This window comes from Anser cygnoides, chromosome 3, assembly GCF_040182565.1.
Source record: "Anser cygnoides isolate HZ-2024a breed goose chromosome 3, Taihu_goose_T2T_genome, whole genome shotgun sequence".
NCBI classification, from domain to species: domain Eukaryota; kingdom Metazoa; phylum Chordata; class Aves; order Anseriformes; family Anatidae; genus Anser; species Anser cygnoides.
The window spans coordinates 12,732,995-12,753,707 of record NC_089875.1 but is presented as its reverse complement, the minus strand read 5'-3'; the positions used below and the strand labels follow the sequence as shown (position 1 = coordinate 12,753,707).

General features: G+C 52.4%; 2 protein-coding genes across 19 annotated transcripts in view; both read left to right on the top strand.

The window, feature by feature from the left end:
• The window catches only part of EHBP1 (EH domain binding protein 1), a 213,389-nt gene extending 199,232 nt beyond the window's left edge, over nucleotides 1-14,157 (top strand). For all 18 annotated transcript variants that reach the window (XM_066993468.1, XM_066993466.1, XM_066993473.1 and 15 more), the window contains 4 exons: nucleotides 6,605-6,704; nucleotides 7,871-7,944; nucleotides 13,234-13,348; nucleotides 13,446-14,157. In XM_066993468.1, the coding sequence (XP_066849569.1) occupies nucleotides 6,605-6,704; nucleotides 7,871-7,944; nucleotides 13,234-13,348; nucleotides 13,446-13,536 (380 nt within the window). In that variant the 3' untranslated portion in view covers nucleotides 13,537-14,157. The remainder of the gene's footprint in view (nucleotides 1-6,604; nucleotides 6,705-7,870; nucleotides 7,945-13,233; nucleotides 13,349-13,445) is intronic.
• Nucleotides 14,158-16,732: 2,575 nt separating this feature from the next.
• On the top strand, nucleotides 16,733-20,091 carry OTX1 (orthodenticle homeobox 1). Its single transcript, XM_048048330.2, has 3 exons — nucleotides 16,733-17,021; nucleotides 17,474-17,625; nucleotides 18,381-20,091. Exons 1-3 carry the CDS (start codon nucleotides 16,925-16,927, stop codon nucleotides 19,122-19,124), a joined length of 993 nt encoding a protein of 330 aa, XP_047904287.1. The 5' UTR covers nucleotides 16,733-16,924; the 3' UTR covers nucleotides 19,125-20,091.
• The last annotated feature ends 622 nt before the right edge of the window (nucleotides 20,092-20,713 follow it).

Sequence of the window (20,713 nt, the reverse complement as noted above, 5' to 3'; positions counted from 1 at the left end):
GTTGAACCCTGGCAGGGGAAAGAAACTCTGCAGGGGCCAGCTACGGGCTAACCTGTCCCCGGGGATCATTTCAGTCAGCCTCTAAAAATTAAAGGTTCCCTCATGTCCTCAAGCAGGCAGATCCAATTCCTACCTCTTTTGCTTTTTGTTTGTTTGTTGGGATATTTATCGCTACGGCTTTGCCTCCCCATAGTCACCATTCAACCCGGTTTTAATTCTTGCTGAGCTCTTAGTTTCAACATCGCCTTGTGGCAACGAGTCCTACTGGTATACGACGAGGCTTTGAGGGAAGGCAGTTCTTTTAATCGGTTTTAAACACACCACCTTCAATTTCAGTGCATTTCCCCAGGTTCTTAGGAGACAAGATGAGGCACATCCTCAGACTATTCCTTTATTTGCTATTCATGTTCTCCTTCAGGTAAACAAGCCAATCTGTCCGGTCGCTCCTAATACAGAAACTCGTAAAAACGCGTCCCCATGATTGGATGAATGCAACTTTATTTTATTTATTTATTTTTTCCAGCAGGCAAACAAGCACAGTAGTGTAGGTTTTCAAAAGAGCTTCCCGTTAAATTTCTGGAATTTGCTGGCATTTGGACGGCTCTCGGTGGCCATCTCACCCCTGTCAAACACCAAAATAGAACGGCCCTAGCGAAATTGGCCAGTTTTTGTCATTATTCGCCCCGCTCCAGCTCGCATGGGCTGGCATTCTCCTGCTGGCCTCTTCACCCAAGTGTGTTGAGTGAAGAAAGCTTCTTCTATTCTGTTTTAAAACTGTGTGTAAACACCAGCAAATGGGGGAAGAATGGGCTCTGTCTTAAGTAGGTTGTTTTTCATGTAGTTCTGTCGAGGTAAATGGGGAGATGGGGAGTTGTCAGTGTTTAACCGTGACACCATGGCACACACTATACGCAGTGCAAATAAAATTTAAAAACAATTACTGCTCGAGACAGCATGCAAAGTGATTTCTGTAAACCTGTTATTTCTTGCCAGATTGAATGGGCTGGTTTGGGATGCTGATAGAAAGCCTTTATTATTTATCTTCTGTAGGTTGTAATTCATTTTTGCACAACAGCTAAATACATTTACGTTTAAGGATTTTTTTTTTTAAATATGAATCTATTGGCTTATCTTGACAGATTTACGATGGTAAAAAGTGTAGAGGAGTTACTGTGTTCATCCATTTACACTGAACTAATCTTGTCCCTGCATGTTACTCCTTTTTCTTCCTTTTAAGTGGTATTCACAGTGTTTTGTAGCACTTCATTCTCTGTTTTCTTAGCAATGTACAGTTTTGCTATGTTAATCCATATTTGGTTTATCTAATGACTTGCTGCCCGAAAGGCTTAAAAATAATGGATCTAATGGCACATACACGTACTGATAGCTGGCTGATCACAAGGGGTGTGTTGGGAAGTATTTTCAGCAGGAGAGAAAAACAAAAAGCAATCTCTCTTTCAAATTAGTTCAGGACAGCCATTTGTCCAAACGCTCCTTATTTAAATATTTAACAAATAATTAGCTTACAGTTCAAACAGAAATCCATTTGTAAATCCTGGAGAAAGCCAAAGGGGAAAGGTATTTTATAAAGACTGCCTGGAAGCTGTGCAGCACTAAAATAAGCTAGTCCCTCATATTGTTCTCAAGAAAAACCTGGTAACATACAAACATGCTTGTAATTCTTGAGCGCTGAAGATGAAAATTGCTCAAGTTGTAACTGAATCACAGTCACGAAAATACAATTTGAATACGTGTGATTAACCCCGGGAGAAAACAAAGTTGGGGAGGGGTGGCTGTGTTGTTGTTGTTTGTTTGCCTATTATTAAAATTTGGGCTTCCTAGGACAAAATCACCAAACTGCATGCTGCAGCCTTGCTTGAAGCCTGCGCAGGAGCTGTTGAAGCGTGGATCCACACCTCTGAAGCCAGTGGGAGTTTCTTGGATCCGAGGGCAGAATTTAGTGTCCTGGGCTAGTGCGGGCTTGGTGTTGGGCTCGCTCCTAATCGCCGAGGAGGGTTCTGGTAGATGTCAAGTGAAGGGAAGAATAGAGCACGCATCCTTCACCACTCAAGCCAGACAATGAAATTAGAAAATGGCACTGAGAGTTGATGTGAGAGAATTCCCCTGGATTCCTAGAGGAAGAATAAAACCAGAGTGTATTGATTTTTAAAAAAAAAAAAAAGAAAGAAAGAAAGAAAGAAAGAAAAGAAAGAAAGAAAGAAAGAAAGGAAGAGCGGAGGAAGAAAAAAGACAAAAACTAAACTAGAGAAATCTTGCCAGAATTCGCCTCAGAACATATCTAGTAATAAAGCACAACATCAAAGGCTGTATTGTCTGTTTACATAAGGACGTGTGTACTTACTGTTTCGCCTCAGTTCCTGGTTCAGCCTTTCTCAAATCTCTTACCGTGCCTTGTGCGTGCAGAGGATGGTTGCGGCGCTAACCAGTCTTATTTGAAGACTGCTTTCAGAAGTCATTATTGAGCTATGGGATAAAAAGGTGTAACCGTAATTATGTGTTAAAGAGAATGAATCTGCTCTGCTAGATAGTTAACCAGGTGAGGTTAAACAAGATAAGATGAATTCTGGTCTTTTTAGAAAACTGACAGTCTTCATTTTAAGCTACAATGTAAAGTGCTTTATCCTGAGATTAAGTATTGTGGCAGAAGCTAAAACTGCCTTTTTCCCCTAACCGTGCCAGAATACAACCTCCTTTTCTTTTTGCGCTAACAAGACTGCTTTACCACCACAGCCCACTCTAAGTAATTAAATCAATCCTTTGTACTTACCGTATTCTCCTCTAGTGACGGTACTAGATCTGATTATATGCTTCATGCATATTCAAAGTACGGCACTGACAGCTCTTTAATGAGCTCTTACTTAATCAGTACGAACAATGTTCATCTTGTTCTTTTTTGCCTCATACATTAGAGCTAGGAACAGTTGGGGAAAAAATGAAACATCCAGCATTCATTTGAAAAATATATTGTACTTTGAAAAGTGTCTAAGCTGGGGAAGTTGCATTCTGCCCTTTAAAAGTCTGATGGACAAATTGGATTACTAGTATTGGATTAAATAACAAATGGTTAGAGGAGAAATGAGAAAAGCTCGCTGTGATCACAGGCTTTAATATTTTTTGTTACTTATAAAGCTGAAGGGGTCTTTAACCAGTTATTAAAGTCAGGATTAATTTGTAATGGTCCAACTTACTAGCTTTAAAAGGGTTTTGTTGTTGTTGTTGTTGTTGTTTTTTATCCAAAACAATAGTGTAATGCATGTATTATGGACCAAAATTTAAGTTTAAGATCTGTGGGCTATTTATAGATTTTCATCCTCTTGTCCTGGCTCAGATAAGGGGTTTGCATGCAGGTATCGATTTGTCCTCAAACATGTTTTTCGCTTCATTTGAATAATCTGTACAGTATTTTTCTTTTCAGAGAATAACACAGATATTATTCCAATTTTAATTTGCAAACCTTTTCAGCAAGTAAATTAAATCCTTGTTGTACACTTGGAAAGCGGAAACAAAAACGACCACTGCAGCAGCATGGTTTTACAGCGTGCAAATGTGAAATGAGGTGGGGGAAAGGCTTTTTTTGTGTATTTTGGTTTCGAAAGTGCAAACTTGAGTTTAGCTTGCAGTACGGCTGTTGAAATAACACCGAGTTTTTCTTTGTTGAAAGTGTTTTGCGTGCATCCTTCTACCGAAGGGGGGTTGGGGGGGGGGGAGTAAATTAGCTAATGGCACCGGATTTGCTGAAAACAGTTATTTAAAAATTACATGTATGGCAGTTCATCTTTATTTTGCTTGCCTGGGAAAAATCTGTTTCAGCTCTGTGCACAAGAATTTAAAAGCTCCTGGTCAACAGCAACAACAAAAAAAGGAAATATCACAATCTACTGCTATTAATATTGCACACATGTGTCATTTCACTGATCAAAAAGGCCTTCACCAGGGTACAATTGGCCTTTTTCCAAATTGCAAGCTTTTTCTCAGCTTTTTCTTTTTCCTCTTTCTTCTTTTGTTGCTGCCCAGGGATTTGTGCCTATCGCAGCCACTATCACATGACTGGTGTCAGGGCATCACATGGGCCAAAGTGAATACAAAAACAGCTACCCGAAAAGATTAAAAATTCTGTAAAACAATACAGACTTTGTTAACTCACTTTAAAATAGCCTCGTCAGAGGATATTCCACAGGCTTTACTGGCAGCGTAGAAATATCAAAATAACCCACCTGGTAAGGTCTGCGAGCTTTACCTACATCTTTTCTCATCTTTTCTCGTTATGCATTGCAGCCAACTTAGGAGGAACGTCTTAAGAGAAAAAAGTTTTTATCTTAGGTTTATGTCCTACCCCTGAGATTGCGTGTCGGGAAATTAAAGTTCAGATCCTCAGCTGGTAGAAATGAGGTTTGAAACTTTTCTGTCCCATCTCTGTGTGTCTATTTGTAAAGGTTTGCAAAATGAAATGCAGCAAGGGCTTGCATTCAGAGTGCATCTTGTATCTGGAGATCCCAGACCATCCCTAAGAATAGCAAATTTTGTGCCATAAATTGATGAAAATGTTACTACGGCCACACAATTCTGTTGTGAGAACTCGTTTTCACCTGCAGCGTGGCAATCTCGTGTGTCACAAAATAAACTGATCGCTTTGCGAGGATAAAGCAGCAATCTCTCCCCTCTTTCTTGACACCCCCAAATAAATTCCAGCTAGTTGGTGCACGTCAGTGAAAGCTTGATACTATCGATTATCATCTGCTTCTAAAAGCAGACCCCATTAGTTGGACCGATACAGCGATTCCTTTGATCTGCAACTTAACAGCAAACTATACCTATAGGTCTTAATCCTCTTCAGGGCAGTGCTGAACTGCAGAATATGATTCTAAGAGCTGAGCGAGTGTGACATAATCTTTTCTGCATGAAACCAGAAGTGGAGGTCTTGGGGGCAGAGTGTTTCTACAGGGCAAATTCCTCCCCGCATCACTCCGGCAGAGCCTGGCCACTGCTCCTCCTGCTTGGAAGAAGAACGTGCCAAATGGTGCAACTTCATCTAGCCACTTGGGCCCACCAGCTCCACTCCAAACGGACCCACTTCACTCGTAATCTCCTTTTCCTTCCCCCGTGGGCATGCTCCAAGCCTGGAGAGGCCACAGGGTGAAAGGAGACTGGCTGAGGAGGTGGCTCTGTGCAGGCCTGTGTGCGCGCTGCCATTGCACGCGGGTGTGAACGTGTGCGCAGCAGGGCACGTATGTGCACGCATTTCAAATGCCCCCATCCAGAAGCTGAAAGCTTTCTCTCAGAGAAAACCAGTATTTTTTCTGGTGTCTTTCCAACTTCTGACGCTGGAAACTACATCTCTGCACCTAGGGATCCTGCAATTCCCTGACTGTACAGCACCTTGCATCAGAAATTTCAAAATGCCTTGCAAGCATCAAAGAATTAACTTTTATTACCTTCGCAAGCTAGGTACGGGTGGTTATCCTTATATTACGCACAAGCTGCTTAAATGCAGAGAGGTGCCCATGGTCTGTCTCCTGGTGAATCAATGTGGAAGCTGGGAGAAGTACTCAGAAGTCCCAGCTCATGGTCCTTCACCACTGTTTCAGGTTTCTTCCCAGGTTAATTTGAACCTTAAGAAATGTGTGAGTTTCATAATTCAACAAGGCCCGGGTTGTTTTTTCTCCTCAACCTGAGAGATGAGAAAGGGAGGTCACTACAAACATGCAGTCTCCATGATGGACTTGGAGGAGTTTCCTCCCAGTCCTCTGGCTGGGTCACCCCGTTGGCCAAGTGACCCAGCTACACCAAAAGGACAGCCACGGACCTCCTGGGTCTGCCTTTCCCCACCATTGTGTGATGGTGCAGAGGTGGCAACGTGGACTCTTACAAATGCAGAGTCCAGGCAGGCTGTGGAGTCTCCTTGATCCTACCCGGATGGGCACAGGTCGGGGAAGGGGCCGCTAGCCCATGTGTATGCACAGGGGGCTCCTTAGGCAGCTGGACCCTGGGTGCTCGCTTTGACTATGGGTGAGGACAGGAGCAACTCTTTCCAGCTCATGGTCTGGAAGAGTAGCCATAGGCTCAACGAAGTCAAGCAGGGACCCGCACCTTGGCCAAGGGTTCAGGATTATGATCTCCTCTGCAGCTATGCTGATCCCCACCGCATAATCCTGACTGCCCTGGGTTTGCTTGGGTAGAGCAGATCTTGCCCACAAGGGTTGCTTTTTGTGTTTGGATGCCTCTGATGTCCGGGCGTCTTTTAGCAGCAGCAGGACTTTTTATTGGGAACATAGCAACAATAGCATTCTTTCAGAAGAATTTAAGACATAGTACTTTCTAAAAGGTGCTTGTTTAGGTGAGTCTGTCAGCATGGTAAAGAAGACTAAAACATACGCTGCAGAGTGTCTGCTTTCAAAGTTTTATTTATGGAGCTAACAGCATTAGGCTTCAGTTCTTGCATTGTAGTCTTGGGATATTTTTACCATTTGAGAACACGCCTTGTAATGTTCAGTGATATTAGAGACGGGTACTTCAGCAACTGAATCGAAATACATGGCTCAACTTGTGAAATGCCACCTAAGTAATGAAATTCCTTCTATTGCAGGAAGAAACACAGAAGAAGAGGAAGCTATGATGCAGGAATGGTTCATGCTGGTTAATAAGAAGAACGCTTTAATAAGACGAATGAACCAGCTTTCTCTCCTGTAAGTACAGATGGTTACGTGTAGTTACAGAAGGCTGATTTACAGCAATATTTACCCAGCAGATAGACGCAAAAGTTTTTTGCTTTCTCCCCATCCGACTTCAAAATGTTTCTTCGCAAACAAGTGGTGTGGGGGATTTGTGGAGCATGTCAAGTAACTTGTTTTTCTCATATTTCAAACTTGACAATGGAAAGCGTGCAATGACACGAGATTAGCTAGAGCTGTGAAAAAAAATCTGAAATATTAAGCGTAGTTACATTTTCAAAGGCCCTACAGTAGAATAAAATTACATTTTAGAAATAGGCAAATAGATTTTTATTGTGCCTCAGATGTGACACGTGAAGACTATTCTGAGAGAGCGCAAAATTAGAGTCTGTACCTGCTCCGCAGAAATACTAAATTGCATCCCTCGTTGAGCAGCGCCGGACTGCTGAAGGGATATTAGCGCATTGGTCACGGTGTGATGGTACCGCCGATCCTGCGAAGCGAGACAGGTACAGGGAGGACGAATAAACTTTTTTTCTCTAGCACAGGAGAGGAAGGGAAAAGACGGCGCTGGGTTGCAGAGGCGCTCTGCCGTCGGCGCTTCTTCTCCAGCTTCCTTCAGTTGAGCGATTCTTTTTCTTTCAGTGTGCCACCTAGTGTAGATGCCTGCGTACTTCCTTGGAAAGAGTCCGTGATCACAAATTTCCTGCCGTGTCTGAACTTGACAGAAGATTCTACCTCAAAATATTAAGCTTTCTAATCCCGTGTCTAATTTTCATTATTCATTAGGGCAGAATGTATGTAGGATAATACTTCCAGCGTTATGTTATCTTGGTGAATAGGCTGATGCTGGAATTTGTTCATTAGATCCGGGGGAATGTTTTATGCTTAGGACATTCCACAACAGCTGCTCCAAGGATGAATATGAAATAATTATGTCCCGTAGTGCAATAGAGTTAAACTGATGGAATTAGAGCCGACGATGGAGAAAATGAAAAGGCCCTGATACTGAATATGCCACCTGAGCAAGGTTTTAAGTTTGTGTATCATTTGTTTGGAGTAGCTTAAAGTTAAAGAGAAAAGTCAGTTACGAGTCCTAAAATCAATGTAAGTTAAAGGTTCTTTTAAGTGTTTAATGATTTAGTAATTAACATATTGATGAACTTTTGCAACTTGCCTAGGGAAAAAGAACATGACCTAGAAAGGCGCTACGAACTGCTGAACCGGGAGTTGAGAGCAATGCTTGCTATTGAAGGTAAGAGCAGCACTGGGTGTTGAGGGAAAGAAAGCGCTTGCTGCCGAAGGTGGCTGCCCAAAATTGCCAACCAGGCAGGCTGCGCTGGAGAGAATTAATGCTGGTATTTACATAACTCTGACTGATAGCACGCAACAGGTACACGGGGTCTCCAATCCCATCCTAAATTTTTATTCCGGGGGAAAAAAGAAATCAAAGACGTGTGGTAAAAAATACCGTCTCTTTGGAATAAACTTGGAGAAAAGTGATGAGGAGGGTAAGGGGTTCGTTGTTTTCGGTGTGGTAATGCTCTCCCAGCTTTCCTGCGGCATCGCGCTGCTTTTTGTACCACAGAAATGGGAAGGGGCAATCCTTACTTCTGCATGTTGGCTAAGTCTCACAACTGCCTTTTGGATAAGTTTAGTAGGAGATGAATGATGAGTTTGTCTCACTGGGGAAAAAAAAGTCTCGTCGTTTTTTTGTGGCAAAACACTACGTTTGCCAAGTAAACATTTCATCAGAGGCAACCTCAGGATTAGTGCAATCCTTTGCACTTATTTTCTCCATTCTCTGCAACTCTCCAGAGTTTAGTCACCTTACCTGAATGAAAACTTATGGGAAGATTGACACACAGGATAAATGAAACAATTGCAAACTTTCCATAGGGCTTTCAAGTGAATTGTACAATAATCCTAGGGATGATTCATAATAAAAAATAAACATCCAGATAGCTTAAACCATTGCTTGCATTATTTTCTTATTTAAATATCTTAAGTGTTTTATAATGCTGTACTGCTTATACCTCTCAGTCACAAATGCTGTCGTATAGTTCAAAGATGTTTGCTTAAAAGTTAATCCTTTGGGCTCTGTAAAATGGACCTTTTGTCTAATCAATGCAAATTGATTTTGCTATTCTGTATTGACCTCTTAACCCTTTGACTGTCCATGGTAATTTCTTTCTTCACCTGATAAGGTACCTGATCCATAATAAATCAATTCTAATTAGTTTGGAGACTTCACTGGAAGCATAAGTTTGTAGCAAAAAAGCAGCAGGTTTCAGGTAGCTTTTTCCTATCTATCCATCTGTGGTTATATTTTTGCATAAGAACTACCCTCACTGTATTCATGGATAAACTTGGGTCATAAACACATGCATTGCTTTCAGCAGAGAAAAGCCAGATTAATTGGGAATCATTCTAATGAAATATTTAAAACGTAAAATACTCTAAAACCAAAGAGGAGTTGAGAGATACTGGATTTAAATCTTAAATTTAAATGCTTAATTGCCTCTTACACGTGCTTCTGTCTTGGGATGTCATAGCAGCAGCCTGTGAGTGTCTAGCAGCCTGTGCCATTCGCATACTGGCTTGAACAAAAAGCTTTCTTTTTTGCAAGTTCAGAGAGATGCCAAAACCCAGTTAGTCTTAGTTTTTTTCCGTTTTTCTTTTTCTCTTTTCTCTTTTCTTTTCCTTTCTTTTCCTTTCTTTTCCTTTCCTTTCCTTTCCTTTCCTTTCCTTTCCTTTCCTTTCCTTTCCTTTCCTTTCCTTTCCTTTCCTTTCCTTTCCTTTCCTTTCCTTTCCTTTCCTTTCCTTTCCTTTCCTTTCCTTTCCTTTCTCCTTTCCTTTTCTTTTCTTCTTTTCTCTTTTTCTTTCTTCCTTTTTTTTTTTTTTTTTTGCTACTGGTGGTATGGTAAACAGGGGCTTAGGGAGAAAACGTGTAGGTGCTGGTGAATTTTGGTTTTGTATTTTATTTGTGCAACAAAGTCTGTGCTTAGCGTTTTAAGCCTTAAAAGAGGTTATTATTCTGCTAGAAGTTTTAGCAGCTCTCTGCTTTTACCTAAAAACCTATTAAAGGAGAAACTCTCCTAACAAAACGACTGCGAAATGTCAAAATACATGCTGGTGACACCTTGCCTGAGATGCGTGTGTCAGCGTGGTATTGCTTTCCGAGTCTGACATATGCTTGAGTGCAAAGATGCACTTTTTTGGAAGCGCCAAGTGCAAACACGCCATTTACAATGAGCTTTCCCCGAAGAAGAATTGGCTGCCCCAGCAGCACAGGCTCTGCGCTCAGAGGCCATTTAGCTGATTGCTAATGAGCAGTTGGGCTCCGGGAAAGAGTTGAAAGGACAGATCGCACTTTTGCCGGCACCGAGTCCAGCCCTAAAATGTATGGGCAGGGAAGAAAGAGAGAGAGAGAGAGAAAATAAAATAACAGGACGGGACTGGTCGGTTTGTTTGTCTAAAAAAAAGGATTGTAAGGCAGAACGCACCAACCCAAACTGGAACTTAAAAAATAATAATAATATCTAAAAAAAAAAAGCCTTGGAAAGGTAATAATTACTGTTTTGCTAAATTGCTCTAACTCTTCCACGCGTGACTGTGCTGTTTAAAAATCCATCAACCCGTTTACTTAGCTGGCCGATGACGGGGAGGGGGGGAAAAAAAAAGCAGAAGAAGGAAGAAAAAGAGAGGCAGCAGCCTGGCAGGAGGCAGATAAAGGCTCGGCGCTGGCCCCGGCAGCGTGCGGGCAGCGCTGGCCGGAGGCACCGGGAGCTGTGGGGCGCGGGTATGTGGAGCCGGTGTCCTCCCGTCCAGCTGCTAAAACAGAGGCATGGCAGGCTGAGGACAGCCACCGAGGGGGGGTAAAATTTAAAAAAAAAAGGGTCGGACTTCTTCTTTTTCTTCTTTTTTTTTTTCCCTCCCACTCAGCCGCAGAGATAAGGGAGGGCGAGCGGAGCGCTGCCTTCATGGGGCCGCGGAGCGCTGGGGGCTTCAGCCGGGAGCTCCAGCCGAGGAGGACCCGCCGTGCCTGGGTGCCAGGCCACAAAAACCAGAGGGCACGGGGTTTGCCCGGACACGTGTGGGCAGCGAGGTGCTCCTCCTGCCTTCCTGGAGGCCGGCAGGCTGCCGCGGGCACGGCTTTCCAAGCCCCGCTTCCAGGCCCACGGCGGCTGAGCAGTGCCTCGCTTGCAGCCACCTTTCCTCTGGCTCCTTCCCCCTCCTCTTTTTTTTTTTTTTTTTTAATTCAAGATTTAATGCCTCCTTAGAAAAGATAAGTTCATTTTTGCACACCTTGGGGTAGCGTGTTCATTTTCTGCCCAAGAAATGGATCTTCTTTAGGATTTTGTACATCTTGATTTATTCTTGGCTTATAGTTTGAAGTGGGTGCTCTTCTAAAAGGATTTATGCATAGGTTCACTATTTTTGTAGTTATGGTTTATATGATAAGCTTTTTATATTTAAAATCAATATGTAATCCTGTGGAGGAGCTTATCCTCTAAAACCCCATTTGTAAATCTATTTTAGCTTTGTTACACCGCACAGCCACAGTATTCCATAGATTGATTAGGTTCAGCAGCAGAATCCTATCAAATGGCCTGCTCTGATGATGATGCAAACTCTTTCAGGATTGCTAGTTGACTGGAACTAAAGATAAGACTTGACTGCAATCCCCCAATGTGCTCTTTACAAAACTAGTGTTAATTTTCATCAAAGTGCCGGGCTTATTTATTAGAGTGGCGGGGCTGAAGGTTTCACTACGAGAACTTTCGACCATTTCTATGAAAGCATTTCTATGGGAACCGGCCGGCCGTTCACTCCGAGTAATTATCAGTTTAAGCAGTGGGGGGAAAAAAATTTAAAAAAAGACAATATGAAGTCAACGAAGATGAATAATTGAAAACATTTCTGCTTTCGACGTGAATTTAACAAACTCTGCGATTTCAAACCGTGCGGTGCAGGGGCTCCAGTTTCCAGCACTTTTAGCTCGCAGCCCGCCTCGGAGCACTAATCCCATTTTTGTCCAGAGCGTGGCTTTTCCACCAGTCCGACTGGGAAACCTGCAGGTTAGCCGGGGTTTGTGCCTCGCCGTGGCCATGCGTGACCGGCGGCGTGGGCGACCCGGGCTCGGGAGGCACAACAGGTAGGAGTCGGACTCGGGGATTTTTGCACGCAGGGATGCTGCCCCAAAACGCCGCCTTGTTGGACACACCGAGCTCGCCTGCGAGTTCCTACTCCAACACTTTGCTCCTCTCCTACCCTACTGCCAGGTGACTTTCTGGCCGAGAGGACGGGGGTCCGGCTCCTTTTCCAGGACACCAAGTAAAGCCCCGGGTGAATATTCCTGCTGCCGGGCTGTATCTCAGCCGCTAGTAACCAACGAGTGCGGAAAGTGAGGGGAAAAAAAAAAAGAAACAAAAAGCAGTTTTGTCCCGTGAAGTGTGGTGGTGTTGAGCCCACGGGGCTGGACAACAAAAAGTGCCTCTTCTTGGGGAGGGAAAATAGCAGGAAAATGGGCAGCGAAGGGCTGAGCACCAAAATGTCTCGCCGGGCGCCTGCTCTCCCGAGAGCTGAAACTGCCGAGGAAAGTGGGGAGCCGAGGGGAGGCAAAAAAAAAGGAGAAAGGAAAAAAGAAAGAAAGGGAGTGGCTCCAAAAAGCAGAGTTTTTCGGCTAACCGAAAGCGCTCAAAATCGCCTCCTCCAGCTCCTTGACGGAAACGGGGGAAACTAAACCCAAAAGTCGGGCCGGGTTAAAAAAAGAAAAAGAAAAAAAGTCGTGTCCGTGCCCCGCGGGGTTTTTTGGTGTTTTTTTTTTGTTGTTGTTGTTATTTTTCGGTGGTAGAGGCGAGGCCGGGTGGTGCCGCGGGTACCCCGGGGGCGGCCGAGCGGGGCTGCGGGCCGCGAAGCTGCGGGAGGAGGCGGCTGGTCCTTGTTCCTTTTTTTTTTCCCCGTTTTTCCTCTTAATTTCGGAGCCGGTGCCCTCTTTCCCTCCTCGCTCGCCCTGCTATCTCCCTCGGCATCTCCTGCTCCCTCTCTCAATTGTTTACCTCCGTAATGAGGGAGGCGGGGATGGCTGCGGCGTGACTGACAGCGCACGGCCCGAGCCCCCGGAGCCGGGCCGAGCCGGGCCGGGCCGGGGGAGAAGCCCCGGGGCTGTCCCCGAGGGGTCCCCTCGGTGCTGCCCGGTTTTGGGGTCCCCAAGGGGCCGGCGAGCAGCGGCTGCCTCCCCCCGAGGGCGCCCAGGGAATTAGCGGGGAAACGAGGCCCCGGCCGGCGCCGAGGGGGGGGGGAAAGAAACGAAACGAATTGGGGAAAAAGAAAAAAAAGAAAATAAGTAAAATACAAATAAAGGGGAAGCAGCCGGGGGCTGCCCGCCGGCTCCGTGCCCGGCGCTGCCCCAGCAGGTGCGCACAGAACGGGGCCGGAGGAGGACGTGGGGGGACCCCTGCGCAGCGGGCTGCTCACCGCTGTTTTTTTTTTATTATTATTATTTTTGTTTTGTTTTGTTTTCTGTCGTCCCTGTCCTCAGACTGGCAAAAGACCGAGGCGCAGAAGAGGCGAGAGCAGCTGCTGCTGGACGAACTCGTTCTTCTCGTTAACAAACGGGACGCGCTGGTGCGGGACCTGGACGCCCAGGAGAAGCAGTGAGTGCAGGGCCGGGGGGGCACCCCCGCGGCGCCTTCCTCCCCCCCCCCCCATCCTCCTCCTCCTCCTCCTCCCTCCCGCCGCCTCTCTCCGCAGGGCCGAGGAAGAGGACGAGCATTTGGAGAGGACCCTGGAGCAAAACAAAGGCAAGATGGCCAAGAAGGAAGAGAAATGCCTCCTCCAGTGAGCGGCCCGCCCGCGGCGCAGCGCGGCTTTTTCAGACGGCTTCAAAATGCCGGCTGGGGGGGGGGAAGGGGGTGGGTGGGAGGGAGGGAGGGAGGGGGGACGGACAAAAAAAAAAAAAAGAAAAAAAAAAAAAGGTTTGGAAAACGAAATTGTAAACTTTTTCCTCTTTCTTTACGTTTTCTTAGGCCAGAGCTAGGCTGCACCGGGCCCCGTCCCGTTGTGGGGTTTTGGGTGTGTTTTTTTTTTTAATTCTCCCTTTTTTTTTGGGTTCCCATCCCCGGGGGGGGGGGGGGGCCGCTGAACGCGGCTTTTTGTCGTCCTAGGGTTGTTAGAGAGGGGGGTGGGAGGGGGGGAACAGCCACCACCATCATCATCCTCAGCCGCCGGGGTCGGGCCCCCCCGGTGCCATCGCCCCCGTGTCCCGCTGTGTCCCGTCCTGTCCCGCCCCCCCCAGCCTCGTTTTTATTTATTGCGCCCGGGCGGTAAAACCCCGGCCCCCCCCTGCCCCCGCGTGTGCCCCCACGCGTGTCCCACGTCCCTCGGTGGAGCTCGCCCCGGTTATTTATTACAGCCCCGAGCCGTGACACAGTTTGCAATAAAAGCCGAATCTTTCTTACCGTGACCGCCGCTCGCCTCCTTCCTTACCTGCGGGGCCGGGGGGGGGGGGGGAGGGGGGGGGGGGGGCGCCGAGGTTTGTGGGGGGAATAAAATAAATAAAAGGAATAAAACCCAAAAAGTTTCGGGGCTGCTCCCGGCGGGGAAGGTCCCGCTGGGGCCGGTGCGCGGCCGGGACGCTGCGGCCCTTTATTTGGGGAGGGGGGGGGGGAAGGAGGAAGGGGGGGGAGCCCCCCGGCGCAGGGTGCAGCCCGCTCCCACCCCCAAAGAAAGTAAAAAAAATATATATATATATATATATATAAAATGATGAAAATAATAAAAAGAAGTAGAAAGAAGCCGGGGCTGCCCCGCGCCAAGCCGCGGAGGATGCGCGGAGCGGGCCGGGGCCGCGGGGCCCTCACCAAAAACTGCGGTCCCAGAGCTGGGGGGGGGGGGGGGGGGCTCCGGACCCCCCCCCCCCCCCCGTTCCCTCCCCTCCCTCCCCGCGCTGCCCCCCGGCCCCTGCCCTTCCCCAGCTCACCTGGGCGCGGCGGGAGGGGGCTCCGGGGGGCTCCGGGGCGGAATTGGGGGGCCGAGGGGAGGCGGGGGGGGGGCGCGGGGAACCCCCCCCAGGCCGGGGGCGGCGGCGGGGCGAGGGGTGGGGAAGGGGCGGCGAGGGGAGCGCAGCCGGGCCGGGCACTGGGAACGGCCCCGGCGGGAGCGGGGCAAAACGGGGCCGGGGGGTGGAAGGGGGGGCAGTGCCCCCCCCCCGGGCCTTCCTCCTCCTCCTCCTCCTCCTCCTGCCTTTTCTTTCTGTGAATGGGCCGCGGCGCCTTTGTTGCGGGGAGAGGTGACGGTGCCGGTGCCTTCGGGGGGCGAGCGGGGCTCTGGGGAAGCTGCCCGGGCCCCCCCCGCCTCCAGGGGCTCGGCCCGGGAAAAGGAAAAAAAATAAAAAATAAAAATAAAAAGGAAAGAAAAAAAAAGGAAAAAATAAAAAGAATTAAAAGAAGAAAATTTAAAAAAAAAAAAGAAGAGCGGGGGGTGGGAGCAGAAGGAGAAGCGCGACTTGGCCGCGGCCGGCGGTCAGCGCCTCTGCGCATCAGCGGCTCCCCCGCGGCGAGCGGGGCTGAGTTTGGGCCCCCCACCCCTCAAAAAAAGCCCCCCCCGATCCCCCCCCTTCGCCCCCCGCCGGCCCCGTCCCGCCCGGAGGAGCGGCGGCTCGGCGGTGCCGCGGCTCTTGGCTCGCTTTTTGCCTTCGAAACCCAAAAGTTTGGGATCCCCGCGGGTCCCCCCGCGCCTCCTTCCCCCGGTGCCAGGCGCTGCGCCGGGGGGCGAAAACTTTCCGCGAGCGGCTCGGGGGGGCTCGGAGGGACGGGAGGAGGAGGAGGAAGGGGGGAGGAAGGTGAGAAAAGGGGGGAAAGGTGCGGAAGGGGCGCGCAGAGCCCGGCGCTGCCCGGGGGCAGGGGCCGGGGCGCGGTGCGGGTGCGCGGGGGAGCGCGGAGCAGGGAAGGTTGGGGGGGGGGGGCTGATTTGGGGGGGGGGCGGGGGGGGGCCGTCGCCCTGCTCTGCCATTGCCCGGGCTGCTGTCAGTCAGGCGGGGAGCGGCCGGGGATTGGCGCCGGGCTGGTTACGCACTCGCTTTGCGCGCACATACAAGGCTAGGGCGGCGGGCAGGGGCTCCATCCTCCGCAGGGCCGCGGCTCCGGCGCCCCGACAGCGCGGCCCGGCCGCCAGGTAACGCGGGGCGCCGCGGCCCCCCGAGCCGGCCGGGGGCTGCGAGGCCCCGGGCATCGCCCCCCCAAGCCCGCCTCCCCCCCCGACCCCCCCCCCCCCCCGCGGTGACCCCCCCCTCCGTTCTCTCCCCCCCCCCCCCCCCCCCCTTTCCTCCCCGCCCTGCGCGCAGCCCCCGACGGCCCCTCCGCAGCCGCGGCCCCGGAGCCGTCGGGGGGCGGGGGGTGCCGGGGGGGGCGGCCCCGCTTTAATTCCCCCCAGCCCCGTCCCGGCTCCTCGCCTTCGCGCGGCGCCGGCCCCACCTGCGGCCCGGGGGGTCCCGGCCTCTGCCGCCCCCCCCCCCCCGGGGCTCCGCGGGGAGACCCCGGCCCGGCCCCCCCGGCCCCCCCCTCCCCGCCGCCAGCTCGGGCTCCCGCGCCCCTCTCCCCTTTTCCCTCCCTTCTTTTCCCAACTCTCGGCCGCTTCCAATTAAAACGTCCCCGGCCGCTCGCTTTTCACTTAATTATCCTTCCCTCCTCCGCTCCCTCCTTCGGGTTCCTAATCCAATTACCCCGCTAAATAATTGCTTTATCTCTCCCCATCCCGAGGAGCCCCGAGCCGGGCTGCGCGGCCCCTGACGCCGCTCTCTGCTCTCTCCCCAGGAGCTGCGGCCTCGCCCGGCGCCGCCGGGACCCCCTCGCAGCCCCCAGCCTGCGAGCGGCGACTCCCGGCCGGGGGGGACCCAACCCGGAGACCCCCAGCCCGGGCACCCCGCGGGGACCCGCACGGGACGGGCCGGGACCCACGGACGGAGCCGGCGTCCCGCACCGCCCGGCCTCGGCGGCGCTCAGCGCTTATTTCCCCCTCGCCCGAGTTTTTGTGCTTTTTCGTTTGGTTATTTTTTGGTATTTTTTATTTCCCCCCCGACTCCACGCATTCGTTTGTGGTTTTTTATTTTTTGTTTTTATTTTTTTTCCCTCGTCTTTTTTTTTTTTAATCATTATTACTGCCTTTTTTTTATTACCGTTTTTACATTTTTTTCTTCCCGTGGGACGTTGGAGGGAACCCGCCCGGCTTTTAGCATGATGTCTTACCTCAAACAGCCCCCCTACGGCATGAACGGGCTGGGGCTGACGGGCCCGGCCATGGACCTGCTGCACCCCTCCGTGGGGTACCCGGGTGAGTCCCCCCCGAGCCCCCTCTGCGCGCGCCCCAGGCTGGCGGCACCTTCGGCAGCCACGTTCCCCCCACCCCGTCCCCAAGATTTCGTTTGCTCCCGTGGGGATTTTTAATTTTAAACAATCCTTTAAAAAAAAAAAAAAAGAGCTACGACTACTAACGATGATTTTATTTCCCCACAACGAAATCTCCCCGTGCCCCCCGCTGGGGCTGAGCCCGACCCTTCCCCAGCGTTTCGCCGCTCGCCCTGCCCGCAGCGGGATGGGATCCGGCCCCATCGGGCAGCGCTCTCGGGGCTGGGGAGCTGCTTTGTGGGGTGGTGGTGGGACAGGATGGGGGGTGATCCCCAGGCCCCTTCCCCGGGAGGGCTGGGGCTCCTGCCGTGCACAGGGGGGGTCCGGTGCACGCAGGGGGTCGGTGGTGACCAGGTGCGTGGCGGTGCTTGCCCCCAGCCACCCCGCGGAAGCAGCGGCGGGAGCGCACCACCTTCACCCGCTCGCAGCTGGACGTGCTGGAGGCACTTTTTGCCAAGACCCGCTACCCCGACATCTTCATGCGGGAGGAGGTCGCCCTCAAGATCAACCTGCCCGAGTCACGAGTCCAGGTACCCGTGGGGAGAGGGGGGCTGCGGGGGGTGCCCTGGATCGACCGGCCCTGAGCTTGCTGCCACGCTCAGCGCTGCTGCCTCGGGTCGCACGCGGGTTCCTGGCTGCTTGGCTGTCCTGCCATGGTGCTGCCTTGGGGAAGGGGCTATAGAATATAAAAATATTCACCTTATTTACCTTATTTTTATATATTTTTAATCTTGAATTTAATTTCCCCCCTGCCTACTGCTGGGGGTTAGCAGCCCGCGTGCTCCCTCCGGCGCACCCCACCAGGCTCGGTGTGCTGCTCCTTGGGGAGGGATGCTTGGTGGGGTGGGATGTGTGAGCAGGATCCTTTCCCCTTCCCCAGGTTTGGGGGGACGGAGGTCTTTTGGCTGAGGGGCGCGAGCCGGGCTTACAAATTTGTGAGCGCAACTCTGGCGTACGCCCCTGTGAACTTTGTCTGTGGGAAGCGCCAGGCAGGACGCCCCGTTCCCGGCCGCCCGCTGTTGGCAGCCTCGTTTTTTTGGGGGGTTGCATGGGGTGGCCGGGCACCTGTCGGGGTGCAGACAGAGTGGTTTTGGGGTGCAGGGGTGTGCGGTGTAATGGCAGGGTGCGGGTGCTTGGAGTGAGGTTGGCTGCGGGGATGGGTGTGCTCAGGGCGAAGAGGGGACGGGGGACAAGCGAGGGCCCCAGAGGTCCCCCAGCTTGTTCCCTCCTCGCCCCATTGCTCACAGCCCCCCTTTCCCCCCCCCCCCCCCCCTCCCCCCCCAAGGTCTGGTTCAAGAACCGCCGCGCCAAGTGCCGGCAGCAGCAGCAGAGCGGCGGCGGGGCCAAGAGCCGCCCGACCAAGAAGAAGTCGTCCCCGGCCCGTGAGAGCTCGGGCTCGGACAGCAGCGGGCAGTTCACGCCGCCGGCGGCCGCCTCCAGCTCCTCGGCCTCCTCCTCCTCCTCCAGCTCGGCCTCCTCGGCGGCAGCGGCAGCCGGCGGTGCCCTCAGCACCCCGGCCTCGTCCATCTGGAGCCCGGCCTCCATCTCTCCCGGTGCTGCCCCAGCGGGGGTGACGGTGCCCGAGCCCCTGCCGCCGGCCGGCGCCTCCTGCATGCAACGCGCCGGCCCCGCCGCCTCCGCCAGCTACCCGGTGTCCTACGGCCAAGGCGGGGGGTACGGGCAGGGCTACCCCGCGCCGCCCTCCTCGTCCTATTTCGGGGGTGTGGATTGCAGCTCCTACCTGGCCCCCATGCACTCCCACCACCACCCCCACCAGCTCAGCCCCATGGGGCCCTCCTCGGTGCCGGGCCACCACCACCACCACCCGCTGAGCCAGAGCTCGGGCCACCACCACCACCACCATCACCACCACCACCAGGGCTACGGCGGCACCGCGCTGCCCTTCAACTCCTCCGACTGCCTGGACTACAAGGAGCCCGCCGCCGCTGCCTCCTGGAAGCTCAACTTCAACTCCCCCGACTGCCTCGACTACAAGGACCAGGCGTCCTGGCGCTTCCAGGTCTTGTGAGGGGTCACCCCCTGCCTCGGACCCCCCGCCCCGGGCATCCCGCCGGGCTGCGGCTCCGTCTCGTCCTCCCCCCCTCGGTGAGCGGTGCCGAGGGGCCCCCGTCTCTCCTGACTGATATTTATTTGCTTCCCGCGCCCCTCCGGCGGGCTTATTATAATTATTATTTTTTTAAATGGAACAGAAGAAGAAGAGGACTTTTAACAAAAATAATTAAAAATTAAAAAAAAAAAGAGGAGGAAAAAAAAAATAGAAACTAAACGCCTGCTGTCTCCCCGGGGCCCGGGCTGGCTCCTGCCCCCTGGCAGGAGGGGTCCCTTGGTGCCCCCCTGTGCGGGAGCCCCTGGTCCCGGGCGCGCCGGGCTCGCTGTAAATACTCGGCTCCGTTGCAGGGACCGTCGTCGTTTTTAGTTGACGCTCTCGGGTTGGCGTTTTATCACGAGCCTAACACGAAAAACGAAACTTTAAACTATTTTTTTTATTATTAAATTTTATTTTTTATTTTTTTTCCCCCTAAAGGTGATTCTGGCTCCTACCCCACCCTGGGGCAGCAGGGGTCCCGCATCCTCTGTCTGTCCATCCGTCTGTCCCCGCGGGGCCGGGGCGCCGGGGTCCAGCCTCATCCTGGAGCGGGGGGCAGCAGCTGGGGGGGCCGCGGGGGAGGAGGAGGAAGAGGAGGGGGTGGGAAGGGCTGCTCGGCTGATCCGCGACCCGCAGACCAAAAAAAGAAAAACTTTTTGAAAAAATTTAAAAAAATAATAAAAAGAAAACCAGGAGGAAAACAAAAAACGGCTTTGGGTTTTGATTGCTGTGGTTTGGTGTTCGGGGTGCTGGGGGCAGCAGCTCTGCGTCGGGGTGAGTGGCGGGGGGAGGGGGGATTTTTGTTTGCCCTCCTGGCAGCTTTGCCCCATGGGCATGGGGCAGAGGGGTGAGGGCGGGGGGGTCCTGAGACCGTCACCCCCCCCCCCCACCTCCCTGTCTGGTTTTGGGGACCACCCCGCGTCCCCAGACAAAGCCCAGCGCGAGGCAGCTGGTGCTGCCCCGTCCTTCCTCCCTGTGCCTCCTCTTCCCCCAGGAGGGTCCTGGCAGGACTGAGGTGCAAGGACGGGGTGTGAGGGGGCTCCCCCCGCCCCCCTGCAGTTGTGTGGGCTCCGGGCTCCTTTAATTACCGCCGTTAATTGGTTTCCCCACTCATTGCCCCCCAGCCAGGCTGCTCCACGCTCGCCTCTGCAGGATGGGGACGGGGATGGGGTTGGGGTTGGGTGAGCGCTGCCCGAAATGCCCAAACCTGGCACGCTGGGGCCCGGGGGCAGCCTTGTTGGGGGGGGGGCACGGGGGTCCCCCCGGACGCGCGGACAGGCGGAGCGGCAGGTGCGCCAGAGGTGCTCGGCACCGCGACTTCAGCCCCGGCTCCCGGCGTTTCCCTCCGTGTCCGCCACCGGCTGCGTTTGGTCGGGACTCGGGGGGGGGGGTCATTGCTCACCTGCCCCCCCCCCCGCCCTCCCTCGCCCCCATTTCTTTCCCATCCTCTCCCCGCAGCTGCTGGGGGCTGCTGGGGGCCGGGGCGGGGGGACCGCTGCTGCTGCTGCTCC